Genomic DNA, 19,876 nt, shown 5'->3' with positions numbered 1-19,876 from the left:
GTTAAAATACAAAAAATAGGACCCCCCAAAAACTACCCAAAAGCGGTCTTCTTTGAGGTCAATATAGGTTGTTTGTCCGTTCAACCTTTTCTTGGCCTTAAGGCTACCAAATCTTAATGTTAAGAAGGAAGCACCAACCAGAGGGCTCCCTTGTGAACCAAACTTTCCAACTCAAAATTGAACGCATCGCATTCTTCTATGTCATGCCCCAAAGCTCCAGAGTGGTACAGACACATTTTGTGGTGACTCATACCTTCAATTTGGGCTCTTCTAGCTCTGATAGGGCGGATCCTCCCAATGCTAACCAATTTATGGAAGATGCTGACGGAAAAGTCTCTGAACACTTTGAAGTCGTAACACCAAATACGAGTGTTCCGGGTGATCCCCACAGTCGTAATGACATTGTCATGGACCAATAGCGAATGCGGACCCCACATCTTGGTGATGCTTTTCTAATCTATCAGTTTGATGAGTCGTCTTTTGAAAGCTAAACACTAATTGAGGGTATGCCCTGCTTGATCCTGGTGATAAGGACATCTTTAGTGTGTAAAGGCCGGAGGGCAAGGCGGCAACCTGTCGAAGCAGACACTGACTATTCCTTTACTTCGAAATTTGATCATCATCTCTTCATTCGTAACTTTCTGAGGCGAGACTTGGTAGGGGCAATCCAATGCTTTGACAGCAATATCCCACCATTCAGGTGAAGCCAGCCTAGGATACTCCATTTTCTCTAGGGGATCTTCCCTCGGACTTGATAACGCAACCGAGCTTCCTTTAGGGCTTGATGGAGCAGAGGTCTCTTCCCTTTTTACGCTTGAAGGCGAAGCAGAAGCACCCTCCTTTGATGGCCATGTAGGCTCCTATAACTCCGATTCCATTTCCTCCCCATCGGATTCCTCCAGTATCGGGATGTACTTGAAAATAATCCCCTATCCTTTGTCCGGGACATTTTCTCCTTAAGTCTTAACAGGTTTTTCAGGTGAGCTTTCTGCCGAATCCAGTAGTTCGTCCACCTCCTTAATTTTGGCCTTTACCATCCGGATCTGCTCCTCGAGATCTCGAATCTTCCGTCACAGCGAAACCTCATTCTTCTTCATGACCTCAAGCTCAGGCGCAGTTTTGCTGTTCATCTTCAGATTCTGAGAAAATCATCGGGCTTAGCACATGTATTTGGTTCATTATTTTTCTTTAGGTGAGTAGACAGTATTTGAGATCAATTGAGCATTTTAACGAAACATATAAAAGCAAGCAGCGTCACATAAAGCAATTCATAAGATTATACTACGCGCGCTCTTAAACATAGCTAAACGTTTTGAGACAAAATGTGCCATTTGAACCAAACCATTGCCTCATAATCATTAATTATAATATTCTTCCCTACAGGGATACAAAAGATAAAGTAAAAACAGTGCAAAAATAAATCAGCAGAAATGTCCTCCGGTGGTGGATGATAAAGCCCGATCCCTATCAGTCTTGGATTTCTTTGCTTTCCGGAGGGTGGTCTGGATGTGAATATGGGCCGATGTCAAAGTCACCTCCATAAGGAACCTTTTCTATGTGAAGGTCAGTGGAGCAATATCGCCAAGAATCTTCTTCATTCGGTCATTAACTCAACCAAACAATCACTGGTAAGCTCTAACTCGTGTCTCAAACTCTCTATGATGACTTTATCATGCTCAATTTTTTCCAAATATTTGGCATCCCTGTCGTCAGCTCTTCTTTGAATCAGATAGGCTTGGATCTCGGCTTGCGAATCCTTATCCTGAATGCAGCTATAAAGAATAGGCCTGGGCAGAAGTGTGCCTTGCAAATCGGCCCTCAACCAATCTTTGTATTCTATGACACAGCCCGGACGAAACCTATCCTCAGCCAGGGTGTCGGGACCCCAAATCATGCGACCCTTCCACTCTCGGACACAATCCAATGCCCTTGGTGGTCTATCAATATCGTAGTCTATGATGAAATCTCCCATGCCTCCAATCTGAGGTATGACTTGGATTCTCCCAAATTGTTTTAGAACCAGGGAAGGAGCATAAGGGAAAATCCCTCGAATTCCCATAAGCGGTACAAATGGACACTTTCTTCCTTTAACCACAACCTCGGTGGATATGAAGTCATGGAATATCCATTGGATGTTTTCCTCCTACAATCTGGAGAAAGTGAATGTCCAACTTTGTCTATTTTGTTCTCCGAAGTTTGGGTGGAAATCCTGAAGATTGTCTCTTTCCGCCGGTGTACTCAAATATTGCTCACCCCTAACCTTGACCATGTGCTTGAGGATCCACCATTGCAGGAGTAGATTACAACCTTGGAAGTATTTGTAATGGATTTGGCAGAGACTCAAGGCTCGGTACAAGTCAGCTAGTATGATCGGGGTTATGTCAAAATATTTGGTATCTTCTTTTTGGGTTATGCTGTAGAAGATGGCATGGGTGACTGAAATGACTCGAGTATCTATGGCTAAGGACCAATCTTTGGGAAAGACCATAGTCCCCAAAAAGTAAATGGCAAAGGCCAAGGGTTTGGTAGCCGTCCAGTCGGCATAAGTTTTGAATTCTCTGGGATGTTCCACAAATCCGCTCGGGCTTCCGAACCTTCTGTACAACTCTCTAAAGGGTATAGTGGGGCCATGAGCCCAGTTGGCGCAATTTAGGGAAAGCATTTTACAAATTTGGGAGTAGGTGGGTTTTTCTGGGATCAAAGCATTTTGGTCGGGTTTCTTTCTCCTTTTTAACCCCGAGCCCACACTAGTTAACACATCCCTAAGCTCCTCCAGTATCGGCGTTATTTCAATGTCATCACCAAATCTAAAAACCATCTTGTCCCTATCCCCGAATCCCGTGATTACTTCTATTAAATCCTTACAACCGGTCATAGTCATGATAGATGTCAGATTCCCTAAATGACATGAGATCCCGCTTTTCTCTTTCGAGGACATTTGACCCCACCAAATCCGTAGCAGCTCAGGTGGAGTCAGAGCCATGTCGAAGTTCAAACTGATAGACATCTACAAAACAGAACCCAATGTCAGTCCCCCATCCCCCCTCATTAGGCAATGGTTTCATTCATAGGTACATTTAATGTCTCCAAATAGCACATAATATGATATGTGGTGTTTTTCGGGTCATAGACCGTTATTGACATGGGGTAGTCTTCTTATCGGGTTTGGATACATCTAAAATATCCAAACCACCCAGTCTACTTCACATTTTGATTTGTTTTAGGTCTAACCTAGGCTTATGGAAGAGCGGGTTTTTTAATTGACCTTGGACCCGAGCAGACTACTCAAGGTGAACCACTGTCAGCCATTGGGTGACCGCACACCAACTTAACGTTCAACGTGTTCCGAAGAAGGGGTGTTTCAGGTTTTTAGTAAAGACTAGACCGCGATCCCGCGTGTTCCCTTTGAAACCATGCTTTTTTCCAGGAGTGGTGGAATTTATGATATGAATGCATGGCAGTTTATATTTTGCAAGAAAGTAAACAATTAAGAAAATAATTACAATTGTATCATATTATATTGAAATCCTTATGGTTAGAACCTAGGAAAATCCACAGCGGAGTCGCCAACTGTAATGGTTCGCTTTTACGCGAGTTAAGGCATAAAAGTTACTGCGAGGTTGTTGGTGCTTTAATTGGATTTAGTATTTTTTAGAGTCGCCACCTAATTTTTTTAAAGGAAAACTAGGAAAACCAGGTAAAAGATTTTTCAAGCAAGAGAGAAATCTTTTGGTACCAAAGTTCGAGGTAAGGGTTCTGGTGATCCCCTATGGAAGGTTTTACGTACCCTAGTATTAAAGATTCGTAGAATACGGTTGATCTACGAGCTTCAATGTGTGATTAATGTTATTATTTGCTTTAAAGTGTTTAACTTTCCGCAAAGTGTCATTCATTTATATCATAGACTCAAGACAAAATTTGGCAAAAATTCCCCTCAGGAAATGGGTTTTTGGGTTTGAAAATCCACATAAGTGTTCAACTCACTTTATTGCTAGACTAGGACACACTCGGGTTTTCTCCCGAGTAGAGTCGCTACTATTCTAGTCCTAATAAGATGAGTTTAGTTCTTACGAGTTTTTATTTTTTATACAAGAAAATATGGAGTATTCTCCTATAGTATACATATATATAAGAAAAAAGGGAAATGTTTTATTAAGTCCACATTTCATCATTGGTTTGAAGCTCGCAAGGTCAAACCATATTCTAAACCCAAAGTCCATCATACCTCAATCTTGGACCAAGTATAATTCTCCTTTTATCCATTTGGTTTTGGGCTTCCGGGCCCAAAGCAAACCTTTTTCTTTATCCAACTCTTAAAACTCACAACCCATTTTCAGTATTAAAAATGTACCAAATTTTTTTTGTCTTTCAATCATCCAAAAAAACAAAACAATTCCTCGAGTTCTTGTAGAGAACTGTTTCTATGGTTTTATTTCTAGAAAAGAATGCCAAGCAGTTTCCTTAAGAATTCACAAAACGATTTCATAATTTCTTGAAGAAAAATATTAGTCGTTACTCTTTTTCCTTTAAACTCAATAGAAGAAATCCCATTTTTTACACTTCTTTGCCACAAACAGCGTCACATCAAATCAATTTGAAGAGATTTAATCTAAGTTGATTTGTCATGTAAAAAAAATTGATTTTTTTTATCCCAGTTTTGGAAAAAAGTTTGACGACTTTCCTAAAACACTAAACGTTGATTTCCTAGGTTCTACACTTGCATAGGGTTCCAATATTTTTGTAGGAGTTTTTACAAGTACACATACATAAATAGATATATAGATAGAGGAAGAATTTAGGCTAGTGGGCCTACCAAGCCCACCAATAAACTATTTTCACCCATAGTTGGGCCTTCATATGGTAATGAATTGGTTGTCATAGAGGTAAATCAATGTAAGTACAACAGAGGAATTGATTAAATGTGTCTCTTGATGATAAGTTCAGTTATAAGTTTGTGTACTAAGCAAATTGAATGAATCAGAACAAAGGTAAGCGACGGTACGAAAGATGTGTGTCGATAAAGTAAGAATATTGAGATATGATTGAAATGTAAAGCTGAAGGATGAAAGAGAAAGTAAATAGGAAGGGATAACAGGGAAGATCGCTAAGGGATCAGGTACATCTCGAAGCGTGATATATGAGGTAAGTTTGAAAGTGGAATCCCTATGTGGCCGAGATATGTCGTATATATATATTGGCCTTGTGAGGCATTGTTGGTATTTGCTGCATGCAGGTTTTGAGATAGTAATAAATATAAAGGAAACTCTGCCGAAATTTTCCTAGAATCTAAAGGAGATAAGATATAAGCTTGTGATATGTCCTAACGGGAAAAGATGTTGTGCAACAAGGTAATGGCAGGACGAGATTAAGTTAGGAGTATCATTAACAACTACAAGAGGTGAGCTAAATGTTGTTGAATTGATAGTAACAGTAGTTATAAGATCGACAGTGATATGGTAAATAGAAATGCTTGGTAGTGCTGAAATATGACATAGAAGAGAAAAAGAAAAGAGATATGTTACGAACATGACAAGTCTACGAGTATAAAGAGCTTCATATGAAATAAAGAAAAGAGATACGTTACGAACATGACAATACCAATGATGAATCTAAGTCTAGAAGTCCTAAAGCTCATGATATGATATTCCTACGCAGCTAATGATCCCTATATGATTCCTATAATATTATTTCCCTACCTCTCCATGACTTTCCTACCTTTCCGGAAAACTAAGATCCTATGTTCATGAATAGCCATATGGGATAAGATAAGATATATGTTACGAATGCGATAATGATGATGATGAGTCTAAGTCTAAAGATTCTAAGGCCTATAATATTATGGTTCTACAAGGCTCATGATCCATATTATGATCCATTGATGTTGTTCATTGAATACACTCACCTTATATGCTAATTCCTTCAAGGTGAGGCAGAATGCTTATGAATGCTCCATAATGGAATCGGGGGTTCTCTACCTTATGTCACCCCGACATTGTTATAGATTGTCTATAAGCTCTAATGCATGTCCTATGACCAATGTTCCGGAAAGTTACGAGTCTATGTTCATAGGGGATTCCATATGAGATAAAGGTAAGAGATATACCATAGATACGATGATAGTAATGATGAGCCTAAGTTAGAGATTACAAAGTCTATCATGCGATTTTTTTTTATGAAGTTCATGCTACGAATATGATATGATTTTCATAGATTGTCTTTAAATTCAATTGAATGCTCTATCAAAAGTTATGATAAGCTTATGGGATATATGTGATGATAACGATGACAATGTTGATAGCGATGATGATAATGATGATGCTAAAGATATTTATGGGCTTTTATGTATATGTGCCTATGTATAGATATTATGAAACCTCGAGTTTATATGGCCGGGTAGAATGTATATATATATATATATTTATGTAACGCGCGCGCACCTCTGTAGTTGGGTACGGAGAACACTGAGCCTTGGTAGGGCCAGGCACGGATATCACTGAGCCTTGGTAGGGCCAGGCACGTATAACACCAAGCTTTATTATAGCTGGGCACATAAGACACTGACCCTATATAGTCGGGCACGATACTACTATGATTATATATATGATATATGTATGAAAAGCCCGAAAGATATGTATGTGATATTGTCGAGCCACTACGTGGCCGTATACGGATAACGTTTAATGTGTATGAGTAGATGCGGTGTTATGATATATATATGTATGATACGACGATGTATGCGCTATGATGATACATATACCGTGATAATATATGATATAGGAATGAAAGGTATCCTCCCTTAAAAGTTACGCAGGTTATGTCTTCATCTTATGTCTTATGATCCTCTATTACGTTCATTTCATTCATGCCTTACATACTCAGTACAATATTCGTACTGACGTCCATTTTCTTTGGACGTTGTGTTGATGCCCACAGGTAGACAGGGAGGCGACCCAGATTTATAGAAACCGATAAGCAGATTTTTGGAGAGCACTCCATTACTCTGGAGGTGCCATTGATCTACTATTTTATGTACATATATATTTTGGGCACGCCGGGGTCCTGTCCCATCCATATGTCTAGTACTCTAGTAGAGGCTCATAGATACGTATGTGTGGGTAGTATGGTCTCACGATTTTGATAAGCGTATATATGTATGTGTGTATTATTTTGATAGCCGAAGGGCTTATGTATATAAAGGTAATTATGTTTCCAAATGAAAAATGACTTTCCTATGATTTGAGTATGAATTGGATGAATGAACGCTTAACGAGTATGATAAGTAGCAGAATGAGCGATGCTCGGTGGTCAGCCCCGGGTACCCATCATGGCCCTTAGTCGGGTCATGACAATCGACCATGTCGACGACCCGTCGACGATGACTGGTGTTCTGTAGATTTTTCTGATTCAGTTCAGATCGCATCGATTCGATTTGTTCAACTTCTAACTCTATAAATTTCCAGGAATATTTGTTAATACCCTTATACATAGGATAGGACACTTTCTACCTCCAAACTCGGGCTCGGGTACCTGTTCCAAAGGCATACCCGGCTCGAAAGCCATAGGTTCTACTACTACGAAAGCGAGGGGTGTAACAACTCCGGGCTAGGAAGTAACGGAGGCCAATCATCCTCTGGACTAACACAGTAATACTCGTATTGATACGTTAGGATCCATAACAGCTAATCATCCTATGGACTAGCACAGCTTGCCCATACAGGCCCAAACACAAATAAAATACAAATCATGGCATATTACCAAATCATCAATCATGGCTTAGAGTCGAATCTCACTTCTCAAGTCATCATCTCAAAATAGAGGCATTTCAAGTCATCATTGATTTAAAATCTTATTCAAATCTCTTATTCAATTTCAAGTTCAAGAAACCCATTTAACAACAAAACAATTTTAAGGTCCAACCTTTAGAAAAATAAGTTCAATCATCTAATAATGGGAAAAGCGAGTTTCACAAAGTAGTACAATTCATATAAGGTTCGATGTTGGCTTGACCCTACACATGCATGACCTTGTCTAAAAGAAATCATCTTTAATTCCAAAAGAACTTCCACCAAACAAGAGTTATGGCTTATACAAACAATCAAGGAAGGATTCTCAAATACAAATCATGCTTTCACAATATAAACGTACTTCAAAAGTAGACATACTTGAAAAGACGATTTTTGAAATATAGACATACCTCAAATCCCACTCAAACATAATTCCCAAGGTTCTACAATCACGCTACAATGGTTTTAGATGATAAAGATCAGAGCTTTAATCTAATTCTACCCATATACCCCCGTTTATAGAAACATCAGGGTTTTCATGTCTAGAACGTGCTCTTGAACACTTCATGAATCAATCATGGATTCTAATCCCATAGGATAACCTACACTAGTCTAAACCCTTTAAATAACATTAGAAAAGTCAAGGATCATACCTTATTGAAGGAATCTCAACGTCTTCAAACGTCCCTTTCTTCTTCTCTTTCATGGGTTTCAAGAATCTAGGATTTTTGAAAGATGAACTAGTGTTAATTTGATGCTAGATTGATGAAGTAATGATGGGAATTGATCAAGAACTTACCTTATAAGTTTTGGGGAAACCATAGGGTTGTTTCCTCTTGAAAAGTCAGCTAAAATTAAGTGAGAATGAATATAACGAAGTTAGGCTTTTATAAATTTCGGGAAAAATCTCTTTAGGAATAAAATTACCTGGTGCATCACCTGGGGCGTCGCCCAGGGCGGCGCACACAGTGTATCTATTTTGACGGCATCAAAATTTTGAGTTTCCTAAATATTTGGCCTGGGGTGCCTCGCACGCCTAATTTTTGCATTGCACAAATGATGCTCAGTAAACTGGGCATAACTACTAGCACAGAGCTCCGTTGGAGCTGGCGACCTACTGTTGGAAAGGTATTTCAAAGATCTATAACTTTCATTTAGGAAGTATTCCCAAATTTCCAAACAATTTTCACGAAACCAGCTTAGAAGTTAGACCTACTGAAATTTAGATGAGTGAGAGAACTCTTACGAACTTCACTATCTGGGTTGACTTCAGAATGAATGTTTATCACCCAAATTCATCCCAAATGGATTAATATAGCTGAAATATCATCTTATTACTAGTTTTACACTTTCACACCTAACCCAAATTTAGGGGGTGTTACAGGGGCGGCTAGAGTTTTCTCCACTGTGAGAGAGAAAATCCTAAGGGTGCGTTTGGAGTTAAAAATGGGAAAGGAAAGGGTATACCCCTTCCTTTACTCTACCAGAGTGGACCGGGTCGATCCTTGTTGGACCTGGACTCGGTCCAGATTTAAGGGAAATGAAAAGGGGCCATATATATATATATATATATACACACACATGATATACATGTATGCACATGTATATTTGTGTATATACTCGCATATATATGGGATGGTTTTAATATTGTTAAGGCAAATGGCCAAAATTAATAGAAGACTCATCAAATTAAACACAATTAACCAATTTCCTGAACTTAAAGCACGGCTAATTTTGTAATAAGTCCAAGTCTGCAATTATAGCCTTTATTGAATTCAAACTATGAGATTGGCTATTCCAAACATGGCCATAATTTACCAATTTTCTCTTTTGATTGAGTTAATGGCATGATTAATTATGCAAAAGACATAACTTGCAATTATGACCTTAATTGGATTTCAAACCATGAATTTGGTTGTTTCAATTATGGTCAAGATTTAAACCAAACAAATAATTAAAGGCTAAATTTGCAATAATGACCCCAGTTATGGAAACTGATTATCAATTGGGATATAATTCGGACTACTAATTGATTATTTCAATTATAGTCATTTAATGGGTAATTTACAGAATAAATCACAATTAAACACTCAGTTAATTATGATAAATTCTAGTAAATTGATTAAACAAGAATTGATAGGTAAGAATGATTAATTTATTTAATTAATCAGATTTCTTGCATTAAACAGAGTAAAACATTTCTGAATTAATTTTTGACAATTTAAAACATTAAATAAATAATTATTTTGAATTGTTTCTTGACTAAAATTAGCAAATGTATCATAATTGTTGCAAATTAATTTCTACATGATTTATATCATTATAGAAATTATTTTACCACACAAGAATGGTAAAATTTTATCCAAATAGTTCTATAAAATCACTTTGACTTCTAAAAAATACATATTTCACTCCGTTTAATATTTAAGGACTTTCGGTAACAAAAATAAATTATGGGAGTTCAAAAACTAGGTGTCAACAACAGACCCTTCAGTGTTCGGGGATGGCGGGACCATCCCTGAGCAACGAAATTTGACTAACCCTGATTTTTTACTTACCCTACTCAAATTACTTCTCATTTTCATGCAATTTCTAAAATATATGGCCAGACCCTGGTCTCCGGGTTTCCTACATATCAAAGGTTTTATGAGAATTCAAGCCACTCGTACTTCGACTCAATTATGACATCTAAATGCAAATTAAAGCAAATTCTCAGATTTCCCGGCTGTCAAGCTGCGAAGTCCGGTGAGACTGGTAGGAGTGTGACTGACCTTCTGCTTTGAGTCTGCCTACATATCCCTGTTCTTGGGAATCAAGTCACTTGTAATTCGACTCAATCGGAGGAAAAATATATCCCTTATGTGCGAAAACCTTTATGTGTTCTGGTGTGTGTCCGACCGGTCGCGAAAATTAAAAAAAAAAACAAAGAAAGAACATAAGCAATAAATAATCTTGTGTGGCTGAGCATGAGGAGGAGTGATCTTCCAAGTCCTGGCTGGAGCGCTTGACTCTCATGGGCACCTTATCTCGACTGGCTGCGTAAGAAAACGTTCCACGTTTGCTCCGCAATTGGTCTGAATTTGATTTGATCAGCCTGTTCTCTGACGGCTATCAATCTGCTTCCATCTGCTGAGTAAATTTGATTTTTTGAATGACGAATACTGCGGTCGTCTGACTGGATTATATCATGTTGTCCTTTTAACAATATTGCGGTCTCCTGATCGGTTTTACATCGCTTCGATGTCCTATCGTACTCCATAATTTATATGTATAGCCTTCTTGGCAATTGACATTGATGCCCTCTTGGCAGATTGTATGAATGGCCCTCTTGTTAGCAGGAAAATAAACATGCAATGGCCCTCTCGGCAGTTTGTATGAATGGCCTTCTTGGCCTATTTGTATGAATACCCTTCTTGGTAGTTTGTATGGATGGCCCTCTCCGCTGTTTGTATGAATGAACCTCTCGGCATTTTGTGTGAATAGCCTTCTTGGCGGTTTGTATGAATGGCCCTCTAGGCAGTTTGTATGAATAGCCTTCCCGGCAGCAGGAAAATAAACATGCAATGGCCTTCTCGGCAGTAGGAAAATAAACGTGCGATGGCCCTCTTGGCAGCAGGAAAATAAACGTGCAATGACCCTCTTGGCAGTTTGAAAAATAAACATGCAAAGGCCTTCTTGGCAGCAAGAAAATAAACGTGCAATGGCCCTCTCGACAGCGGGACAATAAACGTGCAATAACCCTCTTAGTAGCAGGAAAATAAATGCACAATGGCCCTCTTGGCAGTTTGAAAAATAAACATGCCATGGCCCTCTTGGCAATTTGCATGAATAGCCTTCTTGGCCATAGGAAATATGATAGAGATAAAAGACATGTCCCTCTTGGCTGGATAATCTTTCTTTCATCCTTTATGCCAGCCGTGACCCTCTTGGTCAGCTATGCTGTGTCATTTCATTACGACCCTTTTGGCCAAACATTTGCCATTGTGGCAATTTCCAAGCATTCTATAGCAATTGCGCTTAATAATTTGTCCTTTTGGCATTCAAAAACTTTCATAGCCCTTATGGCTAGATATTTTCCCTTTTGCCTTTTGAACTTTTATAGCCCTCGTGGCTGGATACTTAACCCTCATGGTATTTTGACTTTTCTTAGCTTTGTATATTTTGTCCTTAGTGGTAGTTAAATTCATTCATAGCCCTCGTAGTCAGATATTTATATTCCGAAAGCCTGATCTCAGCAGCGGTCTGGACTTTCTTTAGCGGAGCGTTTCCTGCATATGGAACAAAGTTAGAAAGGATCACCTTTCGGTGTCCTGGGGACCTGTATCAGAAACGGGTTAGTTTTCCCTATTTTAACTTAATCCGTATTGTCGACGTCGTCGCATCTTCGGCTTTCTGACCCCGTTACCCCTTTAGCTCCGATATTCAAAAGATAATTTTTTTTATATATTATTAATTGTCATGACATGTGCTTTGAATGAGGGAGTCTTCCTCTTCCGTGACTGGGGTTTTGCTTCCTTACGCAGAATTTTTGAGACCTTTTCTCAAAAATTTTGCCCCAATTTAAATTTCGATCTATCAATTCTCATACCGAATCTTTCCGGAAATTTTGAGGCCTTCTCAAAATTTCTGCCCCAGTTTAGAGTTCTGGGTCAGCTGACTATCCTGTAATAGCTTGTAAGCGCGCATTTTTGAGATCTTCTCAAAAATTCTGCCCCAGTTGGGCATGTTGCAGTCTCTGCTTTCTTGTGAAGTCCTATCTCTAAGGCTTCCTAGAGGTTTTCTTGGTTTTTCTTTTGATGCGACCGAGCTCAGAGAGCGCCTACGTATCCTGTCGCAGCAGGAATTCAGGTCGAACTTAGATCAGAAACACACTAATGGATTTTGGGATTTTACTAATAAACAGACTGAGTCCTAAATGGATTGCCTACGTATCTCGCCGTGGGGAAGTCAGGTCATTGCATAGTTCATCTTACAAAGGTGTTTGTTTACCCTATCTATTACAAAATGGTTACAAGCCAAAGGAAATAACCAATACAAGCAAAAGTAGAATAACAATTACAAGCAAAGAGTACTATTACAAATTGAGAATCTCCTTCTTCATGCATAGTAGCGCTTGATTGCATCTGAGTTAATCGGCTTCGGCCATTCTTGGCTGTCCATTTCTGCCAATACTACAGCTCTCTCGGAGAGCACTTTGCGGATTACGTAAGGCCCTTGCCTGTTGGGAGCAAACTTCTTTTATATTCGTCTTGATGTGGGAAAATCCTTTTGAGCACCAATTGCCTAATCTGAAAAAGTATGGTTCTGACTCGTTTGTTGAAAGCTCTCGCCATCATTTGCCAGTATAATTGACCGCGACAGACGGGGACCATTCTTTTCTCATCAATCAAAGCCAATTGCTCATAACGAGCTCGAACTCATTCGGCATTGTCCAATTTCGCTTCCTGAATGATTCTCAGAGAAGGTATCTCAACCTTAGCGGTATGACTGCTTCAGTCCCGTAGACCAACAAATATGGCATTGCTCATGTTGAAGTCCTGGCCATAGTACGGTATTCCAGTAAGGCATAAGGCAACTGCTCGTGCCAACCTTTGTGGTTATCAGTCATCTTTATTAATATTCTTTTGATATTTTTGTTGGCTGCTTCTATGGCTCCATTCATTTGCGGTCAGTAAGTTGTTGAGTTTCGATGGGTGATCTTGAATTGCTCACAGATATCCTTCATCAGGTGGCTATTCAGATTCGCTCCATTGTTTGTTATAATGGACTCGGGTACACCGAATCTGCATATGATGTAGTTCCGCACAAAGTCTGCCACTACTTTCTTTGTTACTGATTTGTGGGATATTGCTTCCACCCACTTAGTGAAATAGTCAATGGCAACTAAAATGAAATGGTGGCCATTCGAGGTTGCGGGTTCAATAGGTCCAATAACAACCATGCCGCAAGCGATGAAAGGCCATGGTGAACTCATAGCATCAAGCTTACTTGGATGGACTCTGATTAGATCACCATGAATCTGGCATTGATGGCACCTTTGCACAGACTTGTAGAAGTCACTCTCCATAGTCATCTAATAATATCCAGCTAGCAGAATCTTCCTTGCTACTACGAATCCATTCACGTGGGGTCCACATGTTGCCGCATGTACTTCTTCTAGAAGTTTGGTGGCTTCGCCGACATCTACACATCTGAGCAAACCCAAATCTAGCATCCGTTTGTATAGCACTTCTTTGTTTAGGAAGAAATTGTTTGCCATTTTTCGAATGGTCTTCTTTTGTCCATTTGTAATGCCCTCGAGGTATTCATGTCCTTCCAAGTACATTTTGATGTCATTGTACCATGGCTTGCCATCTGGCTCGGCTTCCACATGGCAACAGTGGGCATGTTGTTCTTTCAGGCATATCCTTAGTGGATCGATGTGACTGCTTTCAGGATACTGGATCATTGATGCTATGGTGGCCAGTGCATCAGCAAATTCGTTCTGAGCTATTGGCATATGTCGAAACTCAATCTTTTTTAACTTCTTGCACAATCTATGTGCTAAATTCACATATGGTAACAACTTTTCGCTTTTAGTGGCCCATTCGCCTTGGACTTGATGAATCAACAAGTCAAAATCTCCAATGACTAACAGTTCATCGATGTCCATGTCCAGCGCCATTCTGAGGCCTAGTATGCAGGCTTCATACACGACTATGTTGTTGGTATAGCGGAATCTGAGCATGGCGGCCATGGGATAGTGTTGCCATTCTATGATATTAGGACCGCTCCTATTCATGAACCTTTGTAATTCACTGCTCAGTCAAAGAAAAATTTCCAGCCGGTTGTCACGACCCAACCGAAGGGCCGCGACCGGCACCTGGTACTAACCCACCCGGGCACCTCTTATCATACTTTCACATTTACATCTAGGTGAGCCATATAGCTAAATAATACTTTTATTCCTCATTCATACTATTTCCATTGGGCAACAATATATTTATATCATCATCAACAACTATGCCCACATCAATGTACATAAGCCGACGAGGCCAAATACATTTAACCCTATACACATGTCTACAAGCCTCTAAGGAGAGTATGTCATATCATATAAGCGGGACAGGACCCCGCTATGCCCATAAATATGTACACAAAAGAATAAATACCCAAAGCTGTAGCTCCGAATGAAATGGAGCTCCTCTATGTAGTCCCTGAGTAATAAAGCTATGGATACAGCCTGTCTCCCTAACCACCTGCGGGCATGACGCAACGTCCACAAATAAAAGGACGTTAGTACGAAGAATGTACTGAGTATGTAAAGCATGATCAACATCATTAAAGAAGCATAATAAGCAACATAAGAAATAGCATAGGATGGGAGGTTGTAGTACCATTGTCATAAACACTAACTTGCTTTTCATAGGGACTTCCCATTTCTAATGCGTGACTGTGTACATACATCCGTATCCGTTTCCGTACTCATTTAAATTTCGTATCCATTTTCGTATTCATATACATATTTATATTCATATAAATGTCATTTACACAGCATACCCGACCATAAAAGTTCGGTGTTTCACATACCTGGCCCTACCAAGGCTCAGGGTTGTGCGTACCCAACTGCAGTGGTGCGCACACAATATATATATATATATATATATATATATATTCTACCCGACCATATAAGCTTGGGGTTTCATAATAGCCACACACAGGCACATATACCTAAAAGCCCATAAGCATCTTTAGCATCATTACTATCGTCGTTCATTACATCTATCCCTAGGGGATTACTCATCATAGGAGGAATTTAGTACAATCGTAACATATCGGGAATCATGAGCTTAGTAGCCTTTAAAGAGAGAATCATTTGGAGGACATCATAGGCTTATAGAAGATTAGATATTTGGCCAAGGAATCATGCCTTATGAAAGAAGGGTTAGCCTTACATACCTTTCCGTTCAACTATTCTATCACTTGCACGTTCTCCTTCCATGCTCATGTTTCTACCTTCATGAGAGTTATACTATCATTAGAAAATCGATAGCTTAGCAAACAAGAGTAAAGCTAGAGAAAATTGGACAACATCTCCTTTATTTGTACGACTTCCTCCATATCATATATCAACTCCCAAATATCAATAATAACATTCACAACATCATAACTATAGTCTTTGTTCATCGACGTTATCTATATTCCTCCATTCACTTCCAATCATCCATATCCATGGTCATAGCACACGATTAAATTCATTCAATACAATGTCTATCACATGTTCTTAACATCATTTATAACATAACCATAATCATAACACATCAAGAATCATGACTCAATCCAAGCTATTACTCAAAAATGACATTATTCCCACATTCATGACCTATTTTCTATACCCTTCTACAATCCAAGTGTTTCAACTTCTCAATACCTTAAACAATGTGGACATACCATAAAACTTACCTTAGATGGTGTAGGAATGAACCTTGGGTGGAAACACTTCACTTGAGCAAAACTCTAGTTTCACCTCCACTTGGATTCCTTGTCTTGGATGAACTTTAATGAGTTTCTTACACTTGATTCTCTTAGTTTGATGAAGTTGATCATAAATTTCTCTTGAGTTCTTATGGATGAAGAGTGGAGAGGGTTCTAGAGAGTTCTTGAAGTGTTGGGTGAAAATGAAATGAAATGAAATAATGAACTTGGTCCCCTTTTTAATAACTTAAAAATCTGATCCGTCGAGAAAATATACGGACACTTATACGGTTCGTATAAACTTATACAGTCCGTATAAGTGACCGTGAAATCTCTCTTTCAACATCTCCCTTTTGTGACCATTATACGGCACATTATACGGTCCGTATAATTTTATACGGTCCGTATAAGTGACCGTATAATCCCATCAGTGAGGGACCTTTGCTGTGACGATTCTACGGACCATTATATGGACCGTATAACATTATACGGACCGTATAATCGGCCGTGTAACCCATCTTTTTTCTGATCTTGTTCTCGTCACTTCGTTTGATCTCCAATCCTTATGGAATCTTCTTGATACTTGTTTAACACCTTATTAACGATCTAAGGGATGTTATAATTCTTCTCCAAGACACTATTAAATCATCATTAACTTGTTATTCGTAAATCCTTTCCGCTACACATCGTATGCCTTGCCCTCTCTTGGCAAACTTTCTCCTCTTACTCCGGATGTCTTTGCAAAACTCAATTAGGGTCATCAAATGTCATTTCTTACTTATTGCAATACCGTATACTTCGTGCCCTTCGTTAGTCTATTCACTGTGCATCAACGGGGAATTTTCCAAGGTGTAACATTCTTCCCCCCGTAAGAACATTCGTCCTTGAATGTTAAGATTTCGGGGGTTCTATAAAAATTTCGCCAGAGTTTCCCTTATAATATGGCACTACCATCCTGTCACAACAGCCCATAATAACAATGCCTCACAGGACCACAACATAATAGCAATAGAGTTTGGCCACACACGACCTAAATGCATAAAAAGGAAAACATACATACCTTATGATCTTGATGTCTCATCTTGGATATCTTTCGGGGGCTGAAATAAGTACGGGTACTTGGATTTTATAATTTCTTGCGCTTCCCATGTCATTTCTTCTCGGTTATTGTTTCTCCACAAAACCTTAATTGAGACCACTTCTTTGTTTCTAAGCCTCCGTACTTGCCTATCTAATATGGCAATGGGTACCTTTTCATAAGTCAACTTTTCTGTCACTTGAACATCATTTACTGGCACGATCCTAGTAGGATCTCCAACACATTTACGAAGCATCGAGACCCAAAAAACTGGGTGAACTGACTCCAGATAAGAAGGTAGATCTAATTCGTAAGCCACTTTTCCTGCCTTGCGCACAATCTCATAAGGCACAATGTATCGGGGACTTAATTTCCCCTTTTTGCCAAATCTCATAACGCCCTTCATCGACGACACCTTTAAGAATACCCAATCTTTAACTTGGAACTCTAAATCCCTTCGACGATTATCCGCATAGGACTTTTGATGACTTTGGGCTCCTAATAGTCGACCTCGTATGAGCTTAACGTTTTCTATGGCTTGCTGGACCAAGTCTGGCCCTATCAATTTAGTCTCTCCTGCTTCAAACCACCCAACTGGGGATCTACACTTTTGCCCATATAAAGCCTCATACTGTGCCATTTGGATGCTAGAATGATAACTATTGTTATAAGCAAACTCAATAAGTGGTAAGTGATCATTCCAATTACCTCCGAAATCCATCATATATGCCCGTAACATATCCTCAAGGGTCTGAATGGTACGTTCAGCTTGTCCATCAGTCTGTGGGTGAAATGCCGTGCTAAGGCTCAGTTGAGTCCCCAAACCCTCTTGGAAGGACTTCCAAAAATTAGATGTAAACTGAGTCCCTCTATCAGAAATAATAGATACTGGAACACCATGAAGTCGCACTCTCTCTTTAACATAAAGCTTTACATAATCTTCTGCCACATATGTAGTTCTGATTGGTATTTAATGAGCTGGCTTCGTGAGCCTATCCATAATCACCCATATAGACTCATACTTACATCAAGAACGGGGTAAGCCTGTAATGAAGTCCATGTTAACTACTTCCCACTTCCGAGTTAGAATTTCTATAGCTTGCAACAATCCGCCCGGCTTTTGGTGCTCAATTTTCACTTGTTGATAGTTGGGACATCGAGCTACGAATTCCGCTATATCTGTCACGACCCAAACCAGAGAGCCGCGACAGGCACCCGGTGCTAACTCATCCGGGCACCTCTTATCGTACTTCACATCTACATCTAGGTGAGCCACATAGCTAATCTATATTTTCCATCCATTATTCATACTAATCCCATTGGGTAACGATATATATATATATATATCACCATCAATAACAACACCCATATCAATGTACACAAGTCGACGAGGCTAACAAAATGATATACACAAGACTAGCCGACAAGGCCAAATACATCTAACCATATACACATGTCTACGAGCCTCTAAGGAGAGTAAGTCATTTCATATAGGCGGGACAGGACCCCGCTATGCCGATAAATATGTACATAAAAGAATAAATAGCCAAAGTTGTAGCTCCGAACGAAATGGAGCTCCACTATGTAGTCCCTGAGTAATAAAGCTATGGATCAAGCCTGTCTCCCTGGCAACCTGCGGGCATGACGCAGCGGCCACAAACAAAAGGACGTAAGTACGAAGAATGTACTGAGTATGTAAAGCATGATCAACATCATTATGAAAGCATAATAGACAACATAAGAGATAGCATAGGATGGGAGATAGTAGTATCATCGTCATAAAAACTTACTTGCTTTTCATAAGAACTTTCTATTTCTAATGCGTGATTGTGTACATACATCCATATCCGTATCCATATTCATATCCGTACTCATTTTCGTATTCATATACATATTCATATTCAAATACATATCATTTACATAGCATACCCGACCATGAAGGTTCGGTGGTTTCACAAACCCGACCATGACAAGGCTCGGTTTCATATATACCTTTCCCTACCAAGGCTCAGCGTTATACATACCTAGCCCTACCAATGCTCAGTGTTTTCCGTACCCAACTGCAGTGGTGCGCGCGCAATATATATATATATATATATATATATATATATATATATATTCTACCCGACCATATAAACTCGGGGTTTCATGATAGTCATACATAGACACATATACATAAAGGCTCATAAGCATCTTTAGAATCATTAGTATCGTCGTTCATTACATCTATTCTTAGAGGATTTCTCATCATAGGAGGAATTTAGTACAATCGTATCATATCGAGAATCATAAGCTTAGTAGCTCTTAAAGAAAAAATCATTTAGAGGACATCATAGGCTTATAGAAGATTAGACATTTGGCCAAAGAACCATGCCTTATGAAATAAGGGTTAGCCTTACATACCTTTTCCGTTCAACTATTCTATCACTTGCACGTTCTCCTTCAATGCTCACGTTTCTACCTTCATTAAAGTTATACTATCATTAGAAAATCGATGGCTTAGCATACATGACTAAACCTAGAGAAAAATTGAACAACATCTCCTTTATTTATACGACTT

The 19,876-nt window shown here is 39.2% G+C and overlaps 1 protein-coding gene across 1 annotated transcript; it reads right to left on the bottom strand.

The window, feature by feature from the left end:
• Nucleotides 1-13,857: 13,857 nt before the first annotated feature.
• On the bottom strand, nucleotides 13,858-14,448 carry LOC132624209 (uncharacterized). The gene has a single exon (XM_060339023.1). The coding sequence runs from the start codon at nucleotides 14,446-14,448 to the stop codon at nucleotides 13,858-13,860; it is 591 nt and encodes a 196-aa protein (XP_060195006.1).
• Between the last annotated feature and the right edge of the window lie 5,428 nt (nucleotides 14,449-19,876).

This window comes from Lycium barbarum, chromosome 12, assembly GCF_019175385.1.
Source record: "Lycium barbarum isolate Lr01 chromosome 12, ASM1917538v2, whole genome shotgun sequence".
Taxonomy (NCBI): Eukaryota; Viridiplantae; Streptophyta; class Magnoliopsida; order Solanales; family Solanaceae; genus Lycium; species Lycium barbarum.
The sequence above is the reverse complement of the archived record's forward strand: the minus strand, read 5'-3'. Positions and strand labels throughout refer to the sequence as shown.